Raw genomic sequence first — 22,077 nt, 5'->3', positions numbered from 1 at the left:
CCAGAACCCTGCAGAATGAAACACACTGAAGATACTGAAGAACAAAGAGGTTGGTGTTTATTCTTCATTCATTCATGATGCTGAACAACATTCATGTTAGAAAGATTCAAACACTTCTGCACATTTAGATAAACAGTCAAACTATAAAATAGGTACTGATTTTTCAACAAATGTTCACTAAAGGGAGGTTTGAGAAACTTTCATCTGTCAAAATCAGTTCAAACTAAACATTATTTTAGATGTTTAATTTTGCACATTTTATATCTGCTTCACAGTTTTTTGCAACAATGTTGGACATTTCTCAATATAGTTTACAACATTGTTTTGTTTGTTGTTGTTTTTTTAGCAATAAACACTCCTACATTACTGTCGGTACTAGAGAAATTAAGAAAATACACATGCTGTTTATTATTGCTATATAGACGTTATCTTACCAGCCGTTTCTATATGCAATAATTAAAAAAATTAAACCATTTGTCTGTGATGCATTTTTGCTATTCGCAGTCAAGAAGAGAGAGAGATCTCTTATACTGAGCCATCTCTTACGACATCACCCTCATGTCGTTCCACACCCTGTAAGGCATTCATTTTTCTTCAGAACACAAATTAAGATATTTTTGATAAAATCTGATGGCTCAGTGAGGCCTGCATCGCCAGCAATAATATTAATAAATATTATAAAGCGACAATAATGCTTTTTATTAGGTATTAGGGGTGCAACGGTTCAGATTACTCATGGTTTCGGTACGGTTCGGTATGTCAAATAAAAATGTAGAAAATAAGAACATAATCAAACAGCACAAATAAATAAAGTAAAGCAAAGATACAAATAAATAAAGCTTTTCAGGTTTTTCATGTATCCAGGTTTAAGGTACAGAAATTTAATAAAGAAGCTAATAAAATGTAAAACAACATTGCATGCAATCTTCACTGTATAAATTAAATAAAGATCAATCATTATTAATTGATAAGTTACTATTCAGCCATGAGCAATGAGTGATTTCCTTGTCTTTTGTTGTTTGACTAACATTAAAAACACCTTCAGATTGCAGGAATGCAAGGGCTGCTGTCTCTTTATGACATAACACGGATCAGTAGTACACTGATACTGAACACATGCCTTCTTTCTCAAGTGTATAAGTTCACTTAACCCTTGTGCGGTCTTCGTTTAAGGGACTACACTCGTGGTGAAATTTCTCACTCTGGAGAAATAAATATTTTTTTTTTTTTTTTTTGTTTTTTAAATAGGTTTTTATGCAAAAGCAGCTTTTTATGTAAAATTCACTTTATAAAAGGCCCAGATTTCTAACTTTCATTCATGTGGATAACATGGATAATTTGACATGGTTTAGTGTAAGATTTTTGCCCATCTTTTGGAAAATGCAGTTATAAAACTAACATTTTTACCAGTAGATGGCTGCAGAGCTCCGCTATTTGCTATGTGCTATTTGAATGACTGAAAGACATCTTTTCACAAGTTTTTTTCAGTTGGATTCATATCTAAATGTTATGAAATCACAATTATAACAATAAAAATTACTTTTTGTCAAAAGATAGCATTTTTTTGTACTGAAAAAAATCAGTTTTTCTGATAAGCCACGCAATATCACGTTCATATCGCAGATGAATCGCCTTCGATAATGAACCCGATATTTGCGTGGCTTATCAGTGAACTACAGCTCTGTCTGTTAAATGACGCTCCATTTGAAAGCAGGTGATGGCGATTTAGCGGTAATCAGGGAACCGGCTTTACTGACGAAATGCGCGTGAGAATCGCATGCGATATATCGCCCAGCCCTAAGACTGATTCGATTTCGCCCGGCAACTCAGTCTGGAAACCCTTGCATTCATTTCTACTGCTTCTGTTACACTTTTGCGGGAACCAATCACAGACTGGCTTATCCACATTGGCGGGTAACATGATGACGATAGAGAAGCGACGGCAAGCAGCTTTTTGTTTACACTGAACATGGCGGCCACCGAAGTGCAGCAACCAGTTGATGCCACTGTCGATGCTGTTTTAAAAGATTTCAAAGGCAAGTTTACTTTGAAAATGGAACAGAGACTTGCCCTGGAACAATTCATAAAAAAGAAGGATGTGTGTGCCTTACTACCGACCGGCTTTGGTAAAAGCCTAATTTACCAGCTAGTTCCGCTGCAAAGTACGTCACCCGGATCATTGATCTGATTGGTTGAAGGACTATCCAATTGCGTGAATAATGCTCGTTGATCACACCTCTTGTGCAGTAGAAAATACATAGCAGGCTCCCCAGACCAATGTTCAATTTTAAATTGAGCTTGGTCTGGTGATAGCCACACAACTTTTTGTGACATTTGGTTGCACAGTTTTCATTCAGGAGAAAAAACTCATAATACACTCATAATGTACATATACTACATATATGCATACATTTACCGCACGGACACATTATACAGATGCACACACCAAATGCGAAATGCGAGTCTCACTTAGGCTCCTCCCAAGTCTTATCAAAAATCATCACAATCGACTGTGTACTCCTTCATAATGTTTAGAGCAGCGTTAGACACAGATAATACCTTTTGATCATTTAGATACACAACAATGTCATCTGAAACACAACTTTTAAAATCCTCTAACAGTTTTCGTAATTGTTCAAATGTTGTAACTCTACTAGCGGTACACCATTTGTCAAACAACACAATTTTTTTCACGAGCAAACTTACTAAATGTTTGTCTGGCAATTTTCTGATGATTTCTGAATTTCTGGCGATAAGCTTCAGGTACCAATTCGTACGCTCTCCACACAGCAGCTTTAACCGTATCATAGTTTAGACTTTGCTCAATAGGCAAGGCTGTACACACTTCCTGGGCTTTACCCACTAGTTTACATTGCAATAGCAACGGCCACAACTCTTTTGGCCAGCGTAATGCAGCCGCAATACGCTCGAAAGCGACGAAATAAGAGTCTGTCTCTGTCTCTCTAAAAGGAGGAACAAGTGTAACGTATTTACTCACATCAAAGCTGGTCACAGACTCACCAACAGATGGAGAGGTAGTGGGTGGCAGACTTTGGCTCGGTACAGGTGAAACGGGCACATTCACTGGTGAACGAGGAGATGGAGGTCTAGAGCTAGGCACAGGCACATTAGATTGTGATTTGGCTTGTAGTTCCAAACTACGTAACTTAAGTTTATGATCAGCCTCTAACTCCAGAGTTCGATAATGAAGAAGCTGCGCATCGTAATCCTGCTTCTTTAACTGCTGATCCAACTCCTTCAATTTAATAGCTAGCAGAATATCAAAACAGGGATGACTAGGATCTATACTAAGAAAAAGAAAAAGTATCCTCACCTACCGCAGTTCCAACACTCTTCCCTGCTAACCCTTCCGCAGACTCATCCGGCAAAATTCCAGCCTCCACCAATTTGCTGTATAACTTTTCTTTAACAACCTGTTTTGGCCCCTCGCTAGGAACAGGAATATTAAAGAAATCTGCAATTTGCAATAAATCAGCTTTACCACACCTATTAAATTCCTCCGTCGTAGGAGACAACGTAAATGACGTCAAATCAAACTCCATATTTGTCCATAAACTCGTCCCACACCAAAGGAAAATTACCAGACAAACAAACGCGTGTTTAACGATACCAATTACCTTCATTGATACGGAACGGACGAGCCCCCAATTTATGTTATGATCCCTGGTCTAGGTCAAGGTCGCAACATAAATGACACAACAATGATTACTTCATGATTTCCTTTCGAAAGGGAACTTCTACTCTGCGCTGACTGCGCTAGGGGAACGTCCTCCGTGACCCGTGCTCGAAATGGCAAAAATCCTTTTGTCTTTTCGCGACTGCTTTTGCTCGTGCCTTTTTCACTCTGCCAAAAGAAAATATGTCTGCTAAATCGTTCAGGAAGTGTGCTGATCCTTGTCCCAGGTTTTCTGACACCGGAGGACACACACAACTTGTGCATTTTCTGTCTGGGCGAGGAGCACGCACGGTCAGTACTCGAGGGTGCTGCCTGTGCTAACTGTGAGCGTTTTTCTATGAAAACGCTCCGTTCTCGTTTGGCCCTCTTCTTGAGGGGAGAAGTGCCACCACCGCTGCCTGGTGGTTCCGGCCCCGCTCGTGCTGAGGCTCAGCGGCGATTGAAATCATGGGGCTCGCAGGTGGAACTCGCTGAAGAATTTGAGAGGGATGTCTGTCTTTCTCAGGCTGAAGCGACTGACGAGGACGCGCTTCTGGCGGATGACGACAATGTTTTATCTTTAACATCCTCGGACCCAGGAGCGAGTGCTCTCTTGGTCCAAGCCCCGGAGACCAGAAGATGGCCGAGGTGGGAGACGCGGGCGAGCCCGCGGCTCCCGCTCGGCCTCCCTGCGCGGCGTTTTTCGGAGTGACTGGAGGTTATGGAACACGCCTCGAGCAGACTGCAGCTGCCCTGGGAGCGCGTGAGGAGGGAACCCGCTCGCAGCAGGTTAGACGATCGTTTTTTCTCTACCCATGGCCCGGCAACTCCGGCGAGGGCCCTGCCATCCAGAGCGTTGAAGGTGACGTCACGTTTGAATGGCAGGGCTTACGCCGCTGCAGGTCAGGCTGGTGCGGCGTTGCGCACTATGACGGTGCTTCTGGCGTACCAGGCTGATCTGCTTACGGATCTTGATCAGGGAGGCGAAGACGTGCTAGATCTTGCATACCGCTCAGATCCAGCTCTGGGCCCAGACAGCCAGGAGATCCCGGGCTGTCTCGAGCCGAGGCTCAGAGGCAGGCCCAGAGGGAAAGTGTCGCCGCTCGTGCGCCTCCTCCTCCTTGGAGTAAGTCGCAGAGACGGCGAGACGCTAGAAGGAAGAAGCAACACCTGAGGGAGGTGATCGAGGAGCGGCGCCAGCAGCGCCGGTAATCGATCCCCTCTCTTGCGAGGGCTTTTCTCGCCCTCGCTCTTCCTTCGCCTCCCGGTAGCATTTGTAACATCTATATGCTGCGGGCTTTATAGTCGGGCTGATGTTGCGAGCCTATGATGAATATATTCCTGACGGCCCGCCGTCTGGCTTGATAGTGAAAGTGCTTTTGGGCTTATGGGACTTTGGATTTTCCCCTCCGTGTGACGAATCGGGGAGGAATCTGCGTTCTACGAGCCGCAGGAGGTAAGCCAGGTCCATTTTTCATTCTCAATATAGACCTTGCTTTTCCTGTATAGCTTCCCGTGCATATAGTTGTCATCTGTTCATGTTTTAAGGGGTTATTTGGGCAAATAACTGTATGTTAGGCTGACTGTTACAGGCAGGCTCTTTATGGCCGCTTTGTTGTTTAGCGTTGGTGTAGTTTCTCGGCCGATACTGTGTATAGCTAGAACTAGTTTTCGCTATTGTCAGTTATGTGTTGGCCGGTTTTTCGGCCACCTAATGCTGTCGCTCGCGCTGCTTTCTCCGTGTGTTTGGGAATTTGTAGCCCGAGTGTAGCTTGGTCTACATACAGTCCTTAGCTAGCGGCTAGGCTAGAACTAGGTTAGGTGTGTGTTTGTTTACATCCCCCTGTTATGACTATCCCCCTGCGGTTGTATAGTTCTTAATTCTGGCCTCCTTCTGAGGAAGTTGCTGGCCGTTTTTTGCCCATATTTCCCCTTCATATGTTTATGCAGGCGTGTTATGTGAGCGTGCTTGTGCTGCCACAGGTTACACCTGTTTTTTTATGATAGCAGGCTTTATCTGGCCTCTATATATGAATACGGTGTTGTTGTTGTACTCCCCGGTTAGGGTTTGTGTTTCACTGAGTGCATCACCTGTTGGATCGCACACTCAGGATGAGTGTAGGGAATTTTGTTTACCCGACCTCTCCCGGTCGTTTGCACCACAGCATCTGGGGTTCATTGCTGTTTGATTGTTGGCTATTTGTTTTTAGCCTCTCTGTATGCAGCTTGTTTGGATACAGCGCTGTTGGTCTACGATGCTGGTTACGCTCACGCTGTTTAGCATGATTTACATTGCCTGCTGGAATGTGTATGCCTAGGCTCAGGTTGTGTAGCTAGTTCCCTTAAATTTGTCATTTTATGTTATACTGGCCCTTCCTTGTAGTTAGGGCCCTTTCATGACGACGGGCCGGTGCCACATGGTTCTTTAAGCAGCAGGCCTCTCCAGGCTTCTCTTATAGCTTCCTGTTGGCCCAGCTACGCTGGTCGTGTACGGGCATCATTCCATGATTGAATAAATGCACTAGCGCGCTTTTAAGGTTACAGGCCGCTTTCAGGCCTTCCTTTGCTAGCATGTCGGAGTTTAGCTTGATACTCCTCTCGCTGAGAGTAAAAGATGTTTTTACTGAGTATTTTGTGCGTTTATTCCCTTTAGCTCTAGTCGAGCTAAAATATTTTCCCTGTCTAATTAACGGGTTCTATTTTTGCTCCTAGAACTTTAGTGGCCGCTGGCTGATGTCGCGTGTGACGGGTAGGCCGTAAAGGCCTCCTGTGGAGCATGCGGACCTTCGACAGCAAAAGGGATGGTTTCGCCGGCTGGCCGGGTCTCGGGTTGACTATGACCTCCTGTGTAGTCGGTCTGTTCAGCCTGAACCCTGATAACACTGCCACGAGCTGATGCCACGTGCCTGCTGGGATTATAGGCCCATGGGGCCTTTCCTTAGCGCATGATGGCGTATGTTGTACTCCTCTTGCTTAAAGAGTAGAAAGGTACTTCACCGAGTGCACTGCTCGTTGGTTTGTGTTGGACGGGCTGTCTCGTGGGCACTTGCAGCTGTTATGTCTTGGTGTTTGCTCCACCTTGATATGCAATAGGGTGTGGCCCTACAGGCCATCCTGGGCTACCGCCGTCTGCATTCAGTTCTCTGGTGAACTCTGGTTATGTTGCAGGCCCTTTTTCCCGGCCTCCATGACTATGTGCCCGCTACGGTCTGTCTGTTAGGTTGAGCTTTGTACTTCCCTTCGGGGTTAACTGCGTAATTGTGCTTAGCTCCCTAAGCTGGTTTGGTTGTAGACTTCTATGAAGTCTCCCGTTAGACCGGCCCCCAGGCTGGTTTGTGCTCCCCTGGGTCAGGGGTCTTTAGCGCACAGCCTCCTCAGCACCTTGTTAACGGCTGAGTAGATCCTTGGATGAGTGGTTGTACTCCCCTCATACGAGGGTCCATAGCGTTTAGCTGAGTTCCGCTCTCCAGGATGCCCATCTCTGCGTGTGGGTTTGAGTTGCTTACTGCCTTTCGCAGTCGCTCTTTCCTGCTCTCCTCTTTGGAGTTTGGGCTTGGAGATTCTGTATATCAGACAAGGTTGGCCAGGCCAGATTTAGCTTCGCTGGATCTGGCTAGGCCTCCTTGGTGGCAGCGGGATGGATTTTCCCCCGAGTGACTGACCGAGGTTCCTTTTGGTTCCTTGGCCACATTCCCTTAAAGGGACCACCCCCTCTCGGGGTGTTGGTTCCAGATGCTCGAGCAGCCTTGGTAGGCTTTTTGCGGAAGGCCTCTTTTAGGCTCAGCTTGGGCTGTTGGCCGTAGGGAATGCTGGCACTGACAGCCTTGGAGTTCTGCCCCCGGTTTTTCCCTGGAACTGCCGGATATGTGTCCAGACATTTGGACTGGCATTCTCCTCTAGCATGGCGGCATGGGTATATCGTTCCCCTAGCGCAGTCAGCGCAGAGTAGAAGTTCCCTTTCGAAAGGGAACGTCTCAGGTTACGTATGTAACCATGGTTCCCTGAGAACAGGGAACGAGACTCTGCGCTTTCATGCCATGCTGCGGGATGCCTGCTACAGTCGCTCAAAGACAAGAAGATGTCGGCTGTTTCCCCAGGCGCTCCCTTTATACGTCACGGTTCGCGCCGTTTGACGTGATAGGCTGTCGCCGGCCAATAGGATTGGAGTGTGGTGATTTTTGGCATTTCGGGCACGGGTCGCGGAGGACGTTCCCCTAGCGCAGTCAGCGCAGAGTCTCGTTCCCTGTTCTCAGGGAACCATGGTTACATACGTAACCTGAGACGTTACTCCTCTTTATTTAAGTGTTCTCTTCATTTCTTTTCTTTTTTTGTGTTTTTTTTTTTTTTTTCAATGCGGGATTGTTGCAAGTAAATACAAAAACCATTTCATAACAGAGAAAGAAACACAAAGATTCTGAGGCAAATAAACAGGGGTGAGCTATTGCCAAAACAACAAACAAACAGAACTAACTTCCCAAAAAAAAAAAAGAAACTAGCTTCCCTGTAACCCGAAATAAAGAAACAAAATATACAAAAACATAACCTAACTCCTTAACTGCCCCAAAACAGGAGAAAAGCTGGTGGCCTGTTGGCCAATAAAAGAAACAAGGCACTCACCCCCTTCGGCTTCTCAAATTGATTAAGACGTTACAAGCATGGTCAATAGGGCACTGAGGATATTTTACAAACAAATTACAAACAATACAACAAATACTATAGAGATACAAATTAAATAATCTTGTTTTTCAGATACAGTAGGTTTATTTACCATGTTTACATTAATTTAACATATTTTGTTGTTTTATTAACATTAATGACAAATATAAGCCATGGTCCCTTTAAGACCAAATCTATGAATTCTTTTTACTTTTTTGAGCACTTTTTACTGTTTTAGCCTTTTTTTCACTTGGCAAAAAGAACAATGCACACAGACATTCATGTCGCGGTTTCCCGGCCGTCACAGAGAATGCTTTAAAGTGGGCATAAGGCCGTGATATAAACTACCCTATGAAAGCCACATTTCAGCAAATGGATTGTTAATCATGCACATCATTACTCTGTTTTTCTTTATAATTTTGAGCAAGATCTTTATTAATTCATTCACATCCATATATCAGGGCTCAGTTTTATGTCTTTCCACTTCATATTTCTCTCTTTAAATTATTTTGATGCACTGAAAACGAAATAATTATTTTTTACTTTTATTTCAGACCTGATAGAAGAGAGCGAGGAGAGTGAAGAAGTGAGTGAAGTGGAGGAGAAACATCATGTCAAACCTGGAGAAAAACCTTTGAGTCGCTCAAAGACTAAAAAGACATTTTTAAAGAAAAGAAGAGCCAAGAAATCTACAACCTGCACTCAGTGTGGAAAGAGTTTCTCAACCAAACAAAGTCTTGAGGTTCACATGAGGATCCACACCGGAGAGAAGCCGTTCACATGTGATCAATGTGGGAAGAGCTTCAGTCAATCATCAACCCTTAAAGATCACATGAGGATCCACAATGGAGAGAAGCCGTTCACATGTGATCAGTGTGAGAAGAGTTTCACAAGATCAGATTATCTTAAATTACACATGACGATCCACACCGGAGAGAAGCCATTCACATGTGATCAATGCGGATGGAAATTCTTAACCAAACAAAAGTTTGAGGTTCATGTCAGAGTTCATACTGGAGAGAGACCGTTCACATGTGATCAATGCGGGAAGGGCTTTATGGATTTGTCAAAACATAAAAGACACATGAAAATCCACACTGGAGAGAAGCCGTACGCATGTGATAAATGTGGGTTTAGTTTCATAGAATCAGGTAAACTTAAGAGACACATGAGGATCCACACTGGAGAGAAGCCGCATACATGCAGTACATGTGGGAAGAATTTCAGGGATTCAGGAACCCTTAAGATTCACATGAGAATTCACACTGGAGAAAAGTCTTTCATGTGTGAACAGTGTGAAAAGAGATTCTCAACCAAACATAGTCTTGAGCTTCACATGAGAATTCATACTGGAGAGAAGCCGTTCACATGTGATCAGTGCAGGAAGAGATTCAGAGATAAACCAAGTCTTGATCTTCACATGAGAGTTCACACTGGAGGGAAGCCATACATGTGTGTTGAGTGTGAAAAGAGATTCACTCACAGAAAAAATCTTATTGCTCACATGAGGATTCATACTGGAGAGAAGACACACACATGTGATCACTGTGGCAAAATATTCATTGGGTCATCAGCCCTGAAGAAACACCTGACAGTTCATACAAAGGAGAAGCCACATTCATGTTCTGTGTGTGGAAAGAGTTTTTCACTGCTGCAAAGTTTACAGATACATCAGAAAATACACACTGGTGTGAGAGAGTACATGTGCTTTGAGTGTGAGAAGACTTTTATTACAGCCGGTGATTTAAAACTGCACCAGAGAATTCACACTGGAGAAAAACCTTACAAGTGTTCACACTGTGGCAAGAGATTCAGGCAGTCACCACATCTGAAAATACATGAGAGGATCCACACTGGAGAAAAACCTTACAAGTGTTCACACTGTGACAAGAGATTCAGTGTGTCATCATCTCTGAAAATACACGAGAGGATCCACACTGGAGAGAAACCTTACAAGTGTTCACACTGTAACAAGAGATTCAGTGTGTCATCACATTTGAAAACACATGAGAGGATCCACAGCAGAGAGAAGCTGCACACTTGTGATCAGTGTGGAAAGAGTTTCACTATTAAAAGTCACCTGAAGATACACATGAAGATCCACTTAGTTTCCTAACAGCCATGATGAGTGACAAGGACATTTTGTTGTTAGATTGTAGCGGTGGGCGATCTGACGAGTTTATATCATGTTTTATCTTGAAGACAATTTGAAGATAATCATAGATATTGTGATCTTTTATATCTTCGTAATAATGTTAAAACTACACCAATGAATGCCCATTAGATGGTTGTGCTGACTGGCCAAATTATATCACTCCATCATGTGTCTTTCATTCATTGTGACGTATTTGAATAACAATTCAATGCAAGCTAGCAATAGAGCTGTGAGAGGAACTGATTTGAGGAATTTAGTTTGAATTTCGATTATAAAAACTTGATTTAAAAAAAATTGGAAGATGCAGACGTAATCGCAGAATCCGGTCATAAAAATGAAATGTACTCTATAACTGTATAATCTGTCAAATAAGGCTACGTCCACAAGAAGCTGGATCTTACCCTAAACCGATCTTTTTTTTATTCCTCATCTCAAAAAATATCTGCATCCACACGAAACCACTGAAATGACTCAAAATGTAGTATATATGCCAGACCATTATGTGGCGCTGTAATTCTGTCACAGAAATGCACTTAAAGCAGCGAAGAAGACTTGGAGCATGCGCATAAACCTTGCGCTCTGAATACAAACTATAGCAAATCTTAGAAATAACGCTTCATTTCGGCTCAGTAGCTTCTGAAGCATGAACGCAAGCATCTAGAGTCTACTATTACTGTTGTTGGTGCTGTTTTGTGGTGTTAGCGCGTCTGACTAGGGTCGACACGACACGATGACCTCATCGTTTCAGAAAATACACGGATTGCCCCGTCCATACGCAAATACAGCGTTTTCAAATTTATCCACTCTGGGACAAGGTTTCAAAAAATAGCGGTTTCACCTTTCGAAAACGCCGGATCTGTGTGGATGAAACGCCTATCTGATAAAAAAATTGTGCGGATTCACAGAAATGCGTCTCCATGTGGACGGGGCCTAAATCAAAAGCAGGTCAGTAGACTTAAATCAGATCATGATATGGACTAGTGTCTGTGAATATTAAACCCCAAAAGACTGTCAAGGGTCTCACCTCAGTCATGGTATTGAGGGTGAAAGAGAGCACTGTTTCTGTTACAACTGCTGCCAGTACCAGGACTCAAACCCCATAACCTTTGGGTTACAATTCTGACTCTCTAAACACTATAGGCACAACTACACATCATGTGGTAGAAAATGTGTATGATTCAGAGAGACAGCAATGTGGCCGTTTGACTTGCTATCACACTTCGTTGCTGAAGCATTAAGAGTTCCTTTCACTGGAACTAAGGGTTCAAGCCCAACCCCTGAAAAACAACCCCACACCATAATCCCCCTCCACCAAACTTTACACTTGGCACAGTGCAGTCAGGCAAGTACCGTTCTCCTGGCAACCACCCAACCCAGACTCGTCCATCAGATTGCCAGACAGAGAAGTGTGATTGGTCACTCCAGAGAATATGTCTCCACTGCTCTAGAGTCCAGTGGCAGCGTGCTTTACACCACTGCATCCGACACTTGGTGATGTAAGGCTTAGATGCAGCTGCTCGGCCATGGAAACCCATTCCATGAAGCTCTCTACACACTGTTCTTGAGATAATCTGAAGTCCACACAAAGTTTGGAGGTCTGTAGCTATTGACATTGCAGAAATTTGGAGACTTCTGTGCACTGTGAGCCTCAGCATGCGCTGACCCCACTCTGTGATTTTACGTGGCCTACCACTTTGTGGCTGAGTTGCTTTTGTTCCCAATTGCTTCCACTCTGTTATGACACCACTAACAGTTGACTGTAGAATATTTAGCAGTGAGGAAATTTCACGAATGGACTTATTGCACAGGTGGCAACCTATCACGGTGCCACACTTGAATTCACTGAGCTCCTGAGAGCGACCCATTCTTTCACAAATGTTTGTAGAAGCAGTCTACATGCCTAGGTGCTTGATTTTATACACCTGTGGCCATAGAAGTGATTGGAACACCTGAATTCAATGATTTGGAGGGACGTCCCAATACTTTTGGGAATATAGTGTATCATTTCATTATTTTGTCATATCGTACAATGTTTTAAACATTTAAATGTAAGTTGCCTTGTGTGCTTACGTTATAATTAGTATATAGTCCACTGTGACAAGCAGGGCGGGTGAGAGCCGTGAGGGAACGGTGAAAGGCCGGTGACGCAAGTGATAATGAGCATCAGCTGCGAGTCGCACCGACCTCGAGTCTCTCACCGAGGAGCTCCGGAAGCATAAAAGGAGGAGCGATGACAGAAGGATGAGAGAGGACCAGGCCTGGACTTTATTTTATGTTTGTGTGGCCGGCAGTTCCTCACAGACAACCATTTTACGTTCGTTTTGTATTTGTTTACTTTATATTAAAGTTTGTTTGAACGTTCGCCGGTTCCCGCCTCCTCCTTCCCGTATCAACAACCTGTGTTAAATCCACAGTCTCTCAACTAAATTTTCCAACCCTCTAACTAACGTGATTCTTTTGTTTATATGCATCAGTATGTTTGATTCTTAGAGAAGTTGAGATGGCAGCTCTTGCGAGTGGGTGTGGTTTCAGCACCGACAGCGTTTGAGAGCAGAGAATGCTGCTTATTTTTTCATGATTTTGGTAACTCATTTCATTTACTTAGTGATATTTTTTAATCATTCAAATTTGGCTGGGTGTTTAATTACACGTTTTTCTGTGGTGTAACAAACTCCAGAACACATACTTTAATATGGCTGTACATGGACTTTAATCAGTAATCGATATAAACCTTTTATGCATTAAATGATTTTAAGTAAATGCAATCTTAGAAATGATTGTTTGGTTGTTGAAATGTTCTTTACTGGTATTCTCTATAATGTCTGTGTTTGATGGATGAACTATAGACTTGTTGATTGGTTTTAAGAGTCCATGAATATGTGTTCAGACATATATCTGTTTTCCTAGCTGACCAAGACCGGTAGGGTCACAAAGGACACTACAGCTCTTGGGATACGTGACACAAGTTTTACCTTGCTCTGTATTTTTCTGAAGAATAAAGATGAATATTGTCTGTATTTCTCACAAAGACAAGAACATGTTATCAGTATGTTTTGGGAATATTTCCTGTTTATAGTTAAAGCTCAGAGAAACTCCAACCTTGAAGAAACTGTGAATCTTGTGTATGTGTGCAGGTCCTGTATTGATGAAGGACTGTCAGTCTACTTGGGACCTGCTGGCGCCTTTTCCTGACCTAAAAGGTCACAATGTGCCTAAATCCAGGTTGCTTCTGTCTATCAGTCCATGTGTTGAAAATTATTATGTTTGTCTGTTTTTCTTAACCAATCAGAGTCAATTAATCTGAAAGTATTAACGTAGCTAGACTTTGAAAAGTGTATAATTGAAAATGAAACTATTCTTCAGTAAAGTTTTCTTCAGTTGATTACACTTCTGACTCTGGGTCTTCATTCATCATACCTGGTCTTTAACTGTAATTTCCCCTACAGTATGATGTAGTGTTTTATTTGATAGCAGCCTACTTTTGATTTCTGAGAGATGCAAAAGTATTTCAATTTACTAAATATTTAATTTACAAACATGCTGTGCTAATTTCATTCATAGAAGCAATTTACAAACTCACTGTTAACAGTTTCACCCTTGATATCAAGTATCAAATATACATTTTACAGTTTGTTCTAGTCAGTTTGATGTTCATTCACACCATGAGGCTTCATGAAGTCAGAACAATTACTATGAACTTTAAACACAGTTTTTACAAAATAAAATGATTACTGTCTCCATCTCACCACAGCTTTACACAACCAGCAGAAAGAGAGCAGCTGGAATAACGAGAGGAGGCGTGTAATCCTTGTTGTTTTTTTGTGTGATTATGTTGATTTTTATAGGTTTTATAGTTTTGTTGTTGTGAACAGAATTTGCCGTGTTTTTGTTAATTTACCATTGACGTAGTGGCAAATAAGTATCAACGCATAAGAGACAAACACGTCCAATTGTCTTTCAAAAGTTTTATTTCTTGCAAGAAATGTCAGTCATACAGAGACAAAAGTTGCTGCAGAGTGTGTGACCAGGAAGCCATGACCATACCATATCTTGTTCTTTAGGCTCCAAACCATATTTTGTTTTTCCACTACTTCAAAGCAGATCTACGTAAAGCAAACATTACACAGTGTCCCATAGAATATGAGTAAAAGCATGAAAAATTAACAAAATTTGTTTTTTCTTTCACAAACGTCATTACTAGTGCCTTCACTTCCATAGATATTATTTTGCGCTGTGTACTTTGATCTTAACAGCTTTAACCTTATTATATTATTCTCACGTTAGGTAAAATAAGTTGAGTCTGGCCTAAATTATATGCATTAATTTGACCTCCAGTAAACTCAACCAAGTTGTCTGCATGATTTCCTTTTAAGTTTCTAAGAGTAAACCACAGTAGGATTCACTGTTGTTTCATCTGTTTAACAGGAAGTCCCCACATCCACTGAAGCGTTAAATGCGTTATATGAATCAATATGAATTATATACAGGATATGAAGCGTTATATATGAATCAGTAGTGCTCATAAACAGCTTTTTACCCGGAAACATCATTCCTTATACAGCAACACTTAACAAGAAGATTGGCTTACAGTTTAATAGGAAGTGACAAATCCAACATACAAGTACTTTGCTACCCTAATATCTAAATGTTGATCATGATTACAATTATTAAATTTAAAAGTAGCTATCTTTGGGACAACAGATAAAAACTGAACATTAAAGACAAATCTAAAAAGAAATCTATGCATTGGCAATGTTTCCTTTTACTATCATTTTACCATGTTGTCTCCAATAAATGTGACTTCTTAAATTTCTGTTCTCATAAAATGTTAAAGCAGGATTTCAGTTGAAATGTAATATTTGATGATCGCTAACATATTTTCTCCTTACACAGAATCCGATTGACCAACGCAGTTGCCAACAAGAAGCTGCTTTCACCAATGAGAAACCTGAAACAAACCTTGGACACGCCCATTACTCCGAGCTGCAGCGCTCCGTTTGCGTTCAGTTTCAGTCAGCGTCGATCTTCTGAGGTGAGGAGAGCAGTTCACGGTATTTCTCATATTTCACAACCATCAAACACACTTTATACTGTTTGATTGAGCGATTTTGTATGTTCGTTTACGTTGTTGTTTCTTTGTTTGGGGTGAGAACTTTTACTGAATGTCAAAAGTCAAAGTTTGAGGTCTGTGAGGGGAATTGATGTGAATAGTGTTGCTGTTGCCATTTAATTTCTATCTTTTGATTTCTGAATTTCTATCTTTCTATCTCTTTGGCAGATCAACTTAATTACTTTACATTATTAAACTGGAACAGAGACTGCTTAAATACATCGAGCCTGTAATGAGTCAGGTGAGACATTTTAAAACTATAAATGTTCATATAGTTTGACTCTGGAAACATTAAATGTTACTTTGTGGTGCTCTTTTTTTCTCTCTTTCTAAGGTTTTTATGATCGTCGTCAGTTTCTGTACAAAACTAACAAGTTAATGAACGCATTACCTTATTTAGATTATATAGACACCTGCACAAAAAAAAAAAGCAGATGGACTGAATGAAAATGCAAATTCACTCTCTAACAGTTTATTATTGTTCAAATCGTCCCCTGGGCCGGATTGGAGACCTTTGTGGGCCGTATTCGGCCTGTGGGCCTTGTGTTTGACACCTGTGATCTAGACAACAAACCTGTGTACCATGATTGAACTGCACTCTCTGTGTCTGTTACCCCAACAAGATGAACAGAAACTTGTGACCGCCATTTTTGAAATAGCAGCTAATTAAGCTAATAGCAGCTCGATTGTAATCTCTGTATATACAAATAACAGTGAGCTGCACAAACATGTTGGATTCGCCGTGTTTGGATGCTGATGTAGGTTCGTAAAGCCATGAGCATCAATAGTAATGCAGTGTCCGCCATTGTTGATGGAAGGCTTGTTCGAGATGCATCGAGAACATATGACTTCTTGTGCTTTTGGATTGCTGTTGCTGCACCTTGATGTCATGCGCCAAACGGTCTGCGAGAAGCAAATGCATCACGAACAAGCTTGGTGTGTTTGTGTTTTTGGTGCTGCCATGCTAGCGCTGCTGGGAAGGATGAGACATATAAAAAAATGTAATCGCAATTAATCGCACACTTAACGTGAAATTAAGCATATTAACACGTCCATTTTGCCATCATTGCCTATCCTATATCAAGTAAACCATCAGATTGAAGTGTGATTCTCACAAAACTTATTTTTCAGCTTCTTTCAAGGTACATATATGTCTACATTAAAACATTCTTGTTCATACTGCATTAATATATGCTAATTTTAAACTTTCATGCAAAAAAGGGGATATCACAACTAAGTCAAAGTTAACATAACGTATTTATTAAACAGTGAGTGGCACAAACATAAAATTGTCAACAGAAAGTGCATGTTTTGTGCAAAATTGTCAGAGACAACATTTCAAAACAAGACATTAGGGCACGCTTGTGCATGCTGTAACTCACATGGCATTTCAAAACACAAAATTAAAGTGCACTTCTTGTACATAATGCCACTACAATAATTTAAAACAAATAAAAAAGTGCCCTTTTGTGCATGTTGTCATTAAGATGACATTTCAAAACAACACTAAATTTAAGTGCACCTGTTGTGCATAATGCCACTAGGATATTTAAAACAAATATATATAATGCGCTTTTGTGCAGGATGTCACAGGTAATTTCAAAATCAGTAAAATAAAAAATAGCTGCATAATAGGAAATCAAATGTTGGAAAAGAAAGTGTATTTATAAAAATGACCCTCCTTTTTGTTTTTTAATAAACAATCCTATGGTTTCAAACACAATACCTAAACATAAAACAATTCACAAAAGGTGAATCTGGTCCATTATGGAAAAGTTTGCAGCTTTAGTTTTGGTTTCTTCTGCATGAAATATATGGCACAAATAAAAAGTAAAAAAATATGTAGTTGTATTTCGTGCATACTATGTTGTCCCTTTGTAACAACAACCAGGGAATACCAGGTTGTTTAGAGGTTTTGTGCCAAAAACACAAGCCTATCAACGGCGTCTGGTTTGAGAGATGCTCGATGGCATGTAACTATATTACCACTGGTACTAAATACCCTTTCCGATGGGGAACTGGTGGCGGGCACACACAGATATTTTTTTGCCACATTTTTCAGGTTTGGGAACATTTCCTCATGGTCGTTCCACCACTGCAATGGATTTGCTTCACTGTCAACATTAACAGACTGCAAGTAGGCAGACAACTCTTTTTCAATAAGCTCTCTCTGCGACAGTGTGGCGGAAGATGTTGCAGCAGTTTTAAAGAAGCTGCCCAGGGATTTCTTCCTTAGTGGCTCTTCTGGCTGTGATACCGTTGTTGCATCTTGAGGCAGTGAAGCAGCCAACTCAGCTGTGCCCTGATCAGTCTCATAGAGCATTGCCTCCATCTCGGTTATGGCTCTGCTCTTGATGGCATCCACCTTTTTTTCTGTGCAGTATGTTATCTTGAACCTGGGATCCACTAAGCCTGCCATGTCCAGCAGGTCGTTAGTGGAAGGATCAGAATACTTCTCCCTCAGGTAATCCAGGATGGAGGCTTTGATAGACTGGGTCAGTGGGGTGTCATTCTCCTGACGTGCCAAGAGGCTGGACTGGAAGAGATGGAGAACAGGCTTGACATAGGACACTGTGACATAGTCAAATTCAAGTCAAATTTATTTATATAGCGCTTTTACAATTGGTAATTGTTTCAAAGCAGCTTTACATATTAGAAGCACAGAAAAAAGAGAAGTGGTTAAAAATAAGTTGTACAAGCAAGCGTGGTAATATGTAACATATACAAGATGGTGCTACATTAAGCCAATGTCGGCTGACTCCCAGGGGTGGAAAAAACCCCCTAGGAGAAAAACCCAGCGTGCTACACTGGGAAAAAAGTCCTAGGAGGGAAAAAACCCCTTGGAAGATATATATAATATATGTAAATGGATATGGAGATCAAAATAAATCTGAATTATACATTTTTATTATAGAGATTAAAAATAGATTATATATAAATATATGTAAGCGGATACGGAGATCCAGAACTGGATCTGTAGGCCCATTGTCTCCTGGGCTACATTGTAGTCAGGTCCAGACACAGGTTCTCCATCTGATCTGCATACGGCCTGGATCCAGCACCCGGCAAACCTCAGGATAGCTCTCACCGGATAGAGCGTCGGTGAATTCCAGGAGAGGTTTGAGAGCCTTGTAGAGGTACTGTGCATCCTGAATGTGTGTGAAAACAACGTGGATGTACTCAAATGTGTCTGTGCATAAATACAATGTGATCAATGCGTTGAAAGCACTCACACATGATGTGTTTGCGCATCAATATAATGGATTCTGTAGCCTATGTCACTGCAATTGTCTTTACTTTGATTGCAATCCTCATCCATCAAAACTTTACTAGCGATACGCTGGTTTGCTTTATCCAGCCGAGAAACATAGTTTGCATATCATCTGCAGTGTTGGGCACGTTACTTTAAAAAAGTAATTAGTTATAGTTACTAGTTACTTCTCACAAATAGTAACGGAGTTAGTAACTGAGTTACATCATTATAAAAGTAACTAATTACCAGGGAAAGTAACTATTGCGTTACTTTAAAAAAAATAAAAAATAAAAATATGCCAAATAAATTGAATGCCCCTGTAACGAAGCGGGACTGAGGCAGAGATCCAAATGCAGCATTTTATTAAAGTAGAGTGGTCGTACAGGCAGGGTCAAAACAGGAACAAACAGGAACAGTAAGGAGCAGGCAGAATCGTAGTCAGGGTACAGGCAGTAGATCGAGGCAGGCGGATATCATACACAGAACGGTATACCAGGCAAGGGTCAGGACAGGCAGCAACGGGTCAAGAAACAGGAACAGGCAGCAACGGTAACAGACAGGCAGACAGGAATATAAACGCTCGGAGATGATACACTGGGTAATCAAGACTTCGCGGTGAGGTGGTGTGTGTGTGAGTCCTTTATAGTCCAGGTAATGTGTGGCAGCTGGGTGTGGTGATTAGTGTGGAGTGATTGTGAAGTGAGTGCAGGTGATGAGCAATGGAGGATCATGGGAAATGTAGTCCGGGATGTGACAGGAACAGACGTGATCGTGACAGCCCGCAATTACATATAAGTCTAAGAATAAATTATTCTTGATGCGGCGACTCCTGACTCATGATCCGCTCTTGCTCACGACATGAAATTTCTCTGTAGCCTACTGTGTTGGTAGCCATTAAAGAAAACGTAGTTTCATATTTATGTTTAAATAGTCCTATGTTATGTTTTAAATCCATTTATTCGATTATGAAAAGTGAACAGCATGAGTAAGATGCATCATAAGATGCGCAAATATATCGGGAGACATGGAGTGGGTCAGACATGATTTTGACCATTTCATTAAGTTTTGCTTTGTAGAAAGCCTTTCTTTAAAGTGAATTTCGTTTTGTAAAAAATGTATCTTAATTTTAATCAATGTTTCATCAACCAATTGCTTGGATTTAATATATAACAAGCAAATATAGCAGACAATAAAATCATGACGTGGAGGCGCGGGCGCGATCACTGGCGCATGAACTGGAGCGCGTCTTATAGGCTAAATGAACCGAAACTCAGAGGCTGCTTGCCTCGCAGACATGAGAAATATATCTATAGAATGCTTGAAATATCTACTTTAACGAAAATGAAGTAATTAAAAACGAAAAGAAAGAGGCTACTCTGATTATGTAGCCTAATCCGAGTGAAATGTGCGTTATCTCTCTAGGCGCGTCCATATGAGCAGATGATCAGCAATGTCAACTTCATCTTTGCAGCCGAGCCGACACTGATTCAGAAAACATTACTTTATTAATAAACAATTAAAATGTCTCCTTGCTGTTTTTGTCACACTCATAATCATTACTTTTGCCGGTTCTTTATGGCAATTAGCTATGCGTGCCCTTGAGTGCTATATAGCCTATATTATGTAAATGCTCCTTATTATGGTTTATTCTCTCCAGTATTTAAGAAATTAAATGAATATAAATGTGATTAGTCAACTAATAGCTTAAATGAACAACTAGTCGACTAGAAAAAAACTCATTTCACATATTTTCGATCAAGCATCAAAAAGGGTATTCTGGTTTGAGCTCGCGCTTCGCGCGCATGCTCTGACAGACACACACACACAGCGCATCATACATTATTATCAGTTTAAAATTATATTTGTGTATGACTAACCGCAGCACACACCAGAGAAAAAAACTTTGCAGGTCCTATGGCTGAGAGAGAGCCTACTCGGATGAAAACCGCTTCAGTGAGCACAATTATAGTAACGCGGCATTTTTTTGTCAGTAACGTTAACGGCGTTGTAACGGGAGAAAAAGTAATTCGTTTGATTACTCGTTACTGAAAAAAGTAACGGCGTTAGTAACGCGCGTTATTTATAATGCCGTTATTCCCATCACTGATCATCTGGCCATACAGCGGTGGGATGTTTCAGTGTTCTCCTCAGACAGGAACAGCGCGAGGCGGGAGGAATCACGCTCTTCAGATACAATCACAGAGAGTTTGTGTTTTAAAGTGAAAGAGACACTGGAATTAATAATTCTCTCTGCTATCTCTGATATAATCAGCATTGACTTTTAAGGTCATCTAACTGCATGGTGTACATTACGTTAATGAGGCAGCTTCACGTGCTTCAGTATTTTTTTTGCGTTAAATAAGTAAAATTATTTTTACGCATTAAGGATTTTGAATTAATTGCTTGCGTTAATGCTTTAAGGTTGACAGCCCTTATATATGTATGTATATTGTAAAGTAGTTCGTAAATATGGGAAGAAGGCGGGAACCGGCAAACATTCAACATAACTTTAATATAAAATAAACAAAGAACAAAACAAAAGTAATGCCGGCACAAACACAAACATAATAAAACATACAATAAAGTCCAGGCCTGGTCCTCTCTTGTCCTTCACTCTCATCGCTCCTCCTTTTATGCTCCCAGAGCTCCTCCGTGAGAGACTCGAGGCCGTTGCGCCTCCCAGGTGAAGCTCATTAAATCTCGCGCCACCGGCCCTCGCACCATTCCCTCACGGCTTCATATATATATGAAGACTTAAGATGCAAAAGCCTCTAAGTGCCATCTGAAATTTTCTTCTAAAATGAGCGTTTTTATCAAGCTTGTATGTTTATGTTCAATTATTTAACTTTAATGGCAATAAAAAGGACCTATTAATTGTCATTAAAGTGAAATAGCTAAACTTAAACATACAAGCTTGATAAAAATGCTCATTTTAGAAGAAAATTTCAGATGGCACTTAGAGGCTTTTGCATCTGAAGTCTTCATATATATATATATATATATATATATATATATATATATATATATATATATATATTAAAAACTGATAAATGATACATTTTTGATTTGTCAGAGCAGCTCCTCCCAGGACATGTTTCATCAGTGAAGCTCCTCCCACATCACTCACATCGTCAGTGAAGCTCCTCCCACAGCAGTTCTCCAATAAATGCTGGAATATTCCCATCAGACGAGCATCAGAGCATCAGGAAGAGCTGAAATCGTCAAAG

General features: G+C 41.2%; 1 protein-coding gene and 1 long non-coding RNA gene across 2 annotated transcripts in view; both read left to right on the top strand.

The window, feature by feature from the left end:
• LOC125273983 overlaps nucleotides 1–11,837 on the top strand; it is a 38,439-nt gene extending 26,602 nt beyond the window's left edge. Inside the window, exons 12-13 of the mRNA XM_048199973.1 lie at nucleotides 7–49; nucleotides 8,887–11,837. Of these exons, the coding sequence (XP_048055930.1) occupies nucleotides 7–49; nucleotides 8,887–10,448 (1,605 nt within the window). The 3' untranslated portion in view covers nucleotides 10,449–11,837. The remainder of the gene's footprint in view (nucleotides 1–6; nucleotides 50–8,886) is intronic.
• A 3,151-nt stretch (nucleotides 11,838–14,988) lies between these two features.
• Nucleotides 14,989–22,067, top strand: LOC125280515. The gene is made up of 3 exons (XR_007187635.1): nucleotides 14,989–15,519; nucleotides 15,766–15,838; nucleotides 21,929–22,067. It is a non-coding gene; the product is annotated as an uncharacterized LOC125280515 (long non-coding RNA).
• The last annotated feature ends 10 nt before the right edge of the window (nucleotides 22,068–22,077 follow it).

The sequence above is a fragment of the Megalobrama amblycephala genome, linkage group LG1 (genome assembly GCF_018812025.1).
Source record: "Megalobrama amblycephala isolate DHTTF-2021 linkage group LG1, ASM1881202v1, whole genome shotgun sequence".
NCBI classification, from domain to species: domain Eukaryota; kingdom Metazoa; phylum Chordata; class Actinopteri; order Cypriniformes; family Xenocyprididae; genus Megalobrama; species Megalobrama amblycephala.
Note: the sequence above shows the minus strand (reverse complement) of the source record. Positions and strands in the feature narration are given on the sequence as shown.